At 29.5% G+C, this 6,168-nt stretch overlaps 1 protein-coding gene across 1 annotated transcript; it reads right to left on the bottom strand.

The window, feature by feature from the left end:
• Positions 1 to 4,855: 4,855 nt before the first annotated feature.
• Positions 4,856 to 5,868, bottom strand: LOC108456196 (transcription repressor OFP6-like). Its single transcript, XM_017754794.2, has one exon. The coding sequence runs from the start codon at positions 5,629 to 5,631 to the stop codon at positions 5,047 to 5,049; it is 585 nt and encodes a 194-aa protein (XP_017610283.1). The 5' UTR covers positions 5,632 to 5,868; the 3' UTR covers positions 4,856 to 5,046.
• Between the last annotated feature and the right edge of the window lie 300 nt (positions 5,869 to 6,168).

The following is a 6,168-nucleotide window of genomic DNA, read 5'->3' as shown; positions in this document are numbered from 1 at the left end:
TGTTAAATAAGAATAATCTTTTAATTATTTTCAATTATATTGGTGTTTAATTAATTTGTACCACCAATTAAATTAGATAGATAACTCTTTTATCTTTGAACCAAAGGAGGAGAATTTTTACCTTGTAGAAAACCAATGTTAGTTTTATAGGTAAACTACAAAATAATTATTTATGTTTAGTTATATTTATATTGTGGTCATTAAACTTTTAATTATTATGTAATGATCATGAACGTTATCAATTCATAATAATTTAGTCACTATACTATTACTTAATAATAAGAATATGCAAAAATCATATTTATTCTGTTAAATATTAACATAACTTTCATGTCATCGTCACATAATTTAAATATATTCTTTCATTAAAAAGATAAGAATTTAAAAAAAAATGTTTAAATCACGTGACAAGGACACGAAAGCCACGTCAATTATTTAACGAGTCATTTGTAATTTCCATCACACCCTTATTGTTGAGTAACCACAGAATTATTAAATTGTTATAAATCGACAAAATCCATAACCATTAGGCAGAAGTTTAGCAAGTAAAACGTAAAGTTAAACTAATATATTATGTTAATTTTATTGGTTTCAGCTGGGGCAGTCAGCTTTTCTCTATCTACAGAAAGCAAATAAGAGAGAACCGTGAGGAAAGGTGACTAGCGAGAGGGCGTTGTAATTATGTACATAGTGGAGCATCTCATAGTAAAGTAGTGCCTTGTTTTGAACTTTGTGTTCAACATTTCTTTTGCTATTACCCAAAATAAAATAAAAGGAACTTCAAAGGGTATTGGGCTGTTTGCAATCCTCGAGAATCTCAACCACAAAGAGTGGAAACGTTAGATTTTTAGTTTGACTCATAATCATGGATGAAATTAAAAAATTTTAGGAATCCAATAGTCATGGTGGTCGGCATTATATGAGTCAGTATGGCTCTGCCTCTATATTAAATAATGATTTAATTCTTATATATTTTTCATTTTGATATCTAATTTTTAAATGTAAACAGTTTTTAAATTATTTTTCCAAGTTATTACTTAGGTTAGTTAATTTGTTAAGATAAAAGTTAAATTCATAAATTGATACTAAAATTATGTCTTTTTTTATTCTAGTACTTAAATATTTTTAATAAAAAGTAGTAACTAAAATATTTTTCTAAGATGGTATCTTTGTTGTTAGTTAAATGGTTAAGTCTATTTTAGAAAAAAAAAGAAAGAAAAATAATCAATTAAAAATTATCATGTAGTAAAAAAAAAAGACAAACAAATTTATTTCCTTTATATATATATATATATATTTAAAAATCATAAAAATAAAAATATCTAAAATATAGAAAAAATCGATTGAAATGGTTCAACCGATTTTCATAATTAAATTCAACTAATTTCAACCCCTATTTTGAATCAATTCCCAATTTAATTTGATTCTAAAAATATTAGTTTTGATCAATAAAAAAACTTTTTTAATACTATCAAGTTAAATAGTAATATCATTCATCTGAAATGTCCTAATGAATGAGGAATCGGTATTTGTGATGAGGATATTTAAAATCTCAAAATTTCAATGTCATTTTTACCATGATAATGGAACACAGCCTTTCTTTCCATATCACTAGTGCATTTTGTGTTTGGAAATCAGAAGTTCAACATCGAGAGCAAAATAACAATAGTGAAAAAACGAAAACCTACACAAATCTTCCTACCAAATATAAGCAAAGAAGAAGTAACAGAACATATGCAAAAAAGAAATGAAAGAAAATGAGTAACCTGGATTTGAAGAAAAAAAGCCTCACCATGTTATTTCCTTGTTTTAGGGGACAATTGTTTACTTTTATTATAATATCTCTTGCCAAACTATCCGACACCTATGCCTCAAGGTAAAATTTAATGAAGCTTAGCTTCACTTGACCTTAATCTTAGCCTCACCATGCCAAAACGCGATGTCACGTAAGGTGAGCTTATACAATTTTGAAAAGAAATATAAGAAAAAAACTCTTGCCAATATTTATCAATTCTTAAACATGACGACACAATCTAATCACCTCACATAAATTTCAACAGTGCATCTAACTGACAAATCACTCTACCCTCTGCACACGTGGAGTGGAATGCTCAATGGCATGAGACCCATGCCCAATCCACCTTCCTCTAAGAATATTCTAGCACCAAAGTGAGGGAGACAAACAAGATAGAAGAACTCAACTATCTATAATGCCGTTATAACTACACATCACCTTCATTTTTAATCACTTGCATCATTGAACACCCTATAATAAGTATATTTATTTACAACGAAAGAAGTAACGGTCTCATAGACAAGGCTTCATGAAGTATTGGGTTGAAATCCCAATTTATGCTATTTTTTTCCCTTAATTTGTTCAAGTAAATGATTTCCCAAAATCTAAAATTAACTCAGGAAAATCCTCAAAGGGGATTTTTACTAAACTAGGACAAAAAAAATAAAAAAAATATCAAAATAATACAAATAAAAAGTTATGTACCAAAATGGTACATTTAGGGTGGTGCCGCCTATGGCAGAGGCATGACTACCCCATGTCCAATAAAAAATTACTGTTGTTGTCTGTTAAATTGCGGCACAGAACTGAAATGTAATAATATAATTTATTCAGGGACCTATTATGGAATTGTTCCATTTAGAATGACTGCTGAAAAAAAAAAGGGTAAGGGTGCCGCCTGACAGTGTGGCGGCACCAAACTTAAAATATGACTAATTGTCTTGTTAGCCCTCATTATTTATTATTTTCTTTTTATTTCCCTTCAGTTCACTATATTGTTTTTAAACAAGCCCTTAACCTATTTTTGTAGTTAAATAAGCCCTTAACTTATGGTTTTTACTCATAAAAACCCTTCATTTTAATATTAAAGTAAATATATTTTGAATTTCAAGCTTTTATCTTAATTTTTGTTGATGCAATAAAAATTATATACACTTTAACATCAACATAAAATCTAAAAAGTAATCAAAATTTTTGAAAGAGTAGTTAAGAATATCATGTATATAAGCACTCTTAAGAAATTTTAAAATTTTATTTTTATTTAATAAACTATTCACATCAACATAAAATGTGAATTAGTTTATATTTTTAAATAGCTTTACTTTGGGTAAAGTATATTTACTTTAATATTAAAATGAAGGGCTTTTATGAGTAAAACCATAAGTTAAGGACTTATTTAACTACAAAAATAGGTTAAAGGCTTGTTTAAAAATAATATAGTGAATTGAAGGGAAATAAAAAGAAAATAATAAATAAGGAGAGCTAACAAGGCAATTAGCCATATTTTAAGTTTGGTGCCGCCACACTGTCAGGCGGCACCTTACCCTTTTTTTTTTTCAGCAATCATTCTAAATGGAACAATTTCATAATAAGTCTCTAAATAAATTATATTATTACATTTCAGTCCTGCACCGCAATTTAACAGACAGCAACAGAAATTTTTTATTGGACATGGGTGGTCACGCCTCTGCTATTGTCGGCACCACCCTAAATATACAATTTTGGTACATAACTTTTTGTTTGTGTTATTTTGATATTTTTTTAATTTTTTTGTCCTAGTTTAATAAAAATCCCTCCTCAAAGAAATTGAAGTTGGTAATAAGAGAGATATAGAAAGTCACGGCCATTTATAGGTGGGAGCTTTAGTAATAAAATGCTGAATTGGGAAATGTGAAAAGACTATCGTAAAAAAAAAAAAAATTATACTTCACATTTTACTCACATTAAAGCCAGATTGAGACACTTGCTGTATTTTCAGTTCATCAGTTAGAAAAGGACATACCACTCTTCTCTTATTACAATTACTATTGGAATCCCAATGCCTATATTTCCCAACCAAAGCCAAGACCGCATCATGACTGAAGCCCCCTAACTCCTGCAACCCCACAAACAAACAACATAGACAATCCACCACCTACCCATTTGCTTTGGCTCTTTAAATTTTTAAATTTATATCAAATATATATTTGAATTTTAAGGGTCACTTTTAATATTTAAATTATGTTTTATTTATTCAAATTTAATTTTAAAAATAATATGTATTAATTACTTAAATATATAATTTATATTTTATATTGTTGGGGATAAATTTGTATAAGCAATATAAACAATAACAAAAAGAAAAAAGAAAATTGAACACACAAATATTTACATAAAAAATCTTTTAAGTCAAAAGAAGACTTCACTCATTGAAAAATAATTTAAAAGAATACAAGATAGAGATAATAAAAAAACAAACGTTGAACTCGAAACAAGTTTTATTATATTTTTCACTGCACCTTTTCATAACAAGTTTTTCCAAATGCAATTTTCATCTGCGAGAAATTACAAAGCTAGCCTTAAAACGAAAAGGAGAAAAATATGTTTTTAATAATTGAAACATGTGTTATAATTTAAGTAGAATGTAATATAATAGGTTAAATATTAAATTCCTCAACTTATACTAATAAATGAAATGGTTATTCAAAAATATATAAAATAATTGGAAAATATGTTCATTAATTTATTTTAGTTGAAGTAAAATGAATCAAAATTAATAAAAATTGAAGAGCATTGTAAAAAAAAAAGGAAATTCAAAATTACGGGTGATATTGGGAGTACATTAGTATTTCAAAATTTTGAAAATGTTAGATAGATATAAACATAAAAATTCTATTTCAAAATCTCACGAAAGATTACTGTTGTTGAACTAAATAACAAAAGTTAAGAAAGTGAGTACGGATTTTGCCACTTTCATTTCCAATGTTGATAAAAATTAACATCTTCCCTACTTGGCTTACTCATATACTACTCTACTAAACTTTGTCGGCTCTTTTGAGCCTTTAGCTACGGAACACCATCTTTTCATTTAAAGAAATGTTTTTTTCCTTTAATGCATCAAAAAAGCTTCACACTCACAACTTACTACTGCATTAAACGTGGAAATATTTGTTTAAATACTAACTTAACAAGTGTTTATACGCCAACTAATATATTTTTTCTAACCCATACTCGAAGCTAAAGCCCCCAAAAAACTGTGGCATCAGCAGCACCTACAAGTCACGTGGCCTGAACCCAAAGTGCAGCTTGGTGGAAGCACCAGGCTTGACGGAGAACACCCCATTCCATATCTCCGTGAAAGCTCTAACAATAATCCCATGGTAATGGGGCGAATTCAGCTGCAAGAAACAGTTTAGAAGCTCCCTTAAATCATCTTTCGAATATATCTCTTTCTCCAATATCATTTGCAACATGGAGTGCCGGAAATCCAAATAAGGGTCATCGGAGTCTTTCTCCACCGCTAGGCTTTCCCCTCCGAAGCCGCCAAACCCTTGTACGGTCGCCGTTGAACAGTTTGCGTCTTGGTCTGCGTCGTTGTCTATGTCCCAGTACTGGGGAGTGCCTGTGCTTGGAGAAAAGGAGTTGGCAGTTTCGTATTCAGAGAAAGAACATTGGGTTGTTGTTTTCTTGGATGAGCTTGAAGAAGAGTAGTTATATGGAGAATGGGTTTTATAGTAACGAGATTTTGGTTTGGGTTTTGGGTTGAAAAAACTAGTGAGCTTGGTTTTCTTGCAGCTGCTGCACCCTAAGCTGACTGAAACTGTGTTGAAAATCAGCTTTCTTCTGTTGCTTGACATTTTTGAGACTAAGCTTAAAACAGAGTTAAATCGAAAGAGACTAAATATAAAATTTTCCAACTTTCGATTTTTCGTTCAAAAGGTGAAAGAAAAAGCAACGGTGATGAAGAACAGATTGCCTAAAAATGGTGCTTAAACTTGGCATGGAGTTTGGATGAGGCAACTGAATGAGCACGGCTAAGTTGCCTATAAATATCCTGCATTTGAGCAAGGAAAGGTCACAAGGGGTGATAGAGTGACTGCACCGTGACTTTCAGTTATACCTCTAATTGATCACAATTCACAAATGAATTTATTAAATATTTTACTTTCTATTTTTAACTTTTAGAATTAAATTGATAAATTTTGTTAATATTGAGGGTTAATTTGTTCTTTCAAAAATTAGAAGTAAAATGATAAATTTGTAAACATTAAAAGTTACATTTGTTGAATCTTTTAAATTTAAAATTAAATTGATAAAATGTGTAGACATTAGAGAGTCAAATTTTTATTAGGCTAATAAAAAAGCTCACATCAAGTTTCTATTACTCATTTAAC

This window comes from Gossypium arboreum, chromosome 9 (genome assembly GCF_025698485.1).
Source record: "Gossypium arboreum isolate Shixiya-1 chromosome 9, ASM2569848v2, whole genome shotgun sequence".
In the NCBI taxonomy this organism is placed as follows: Eukaryota; Viridiplantae; Streptophyta; class Magnoliopsida; order Malvales; family Malvaceae; genus Gossypium; species Gossypium arboreum.
This window is presented reverse-complemented; position numbering and strand designations above follow the sequence as displayed.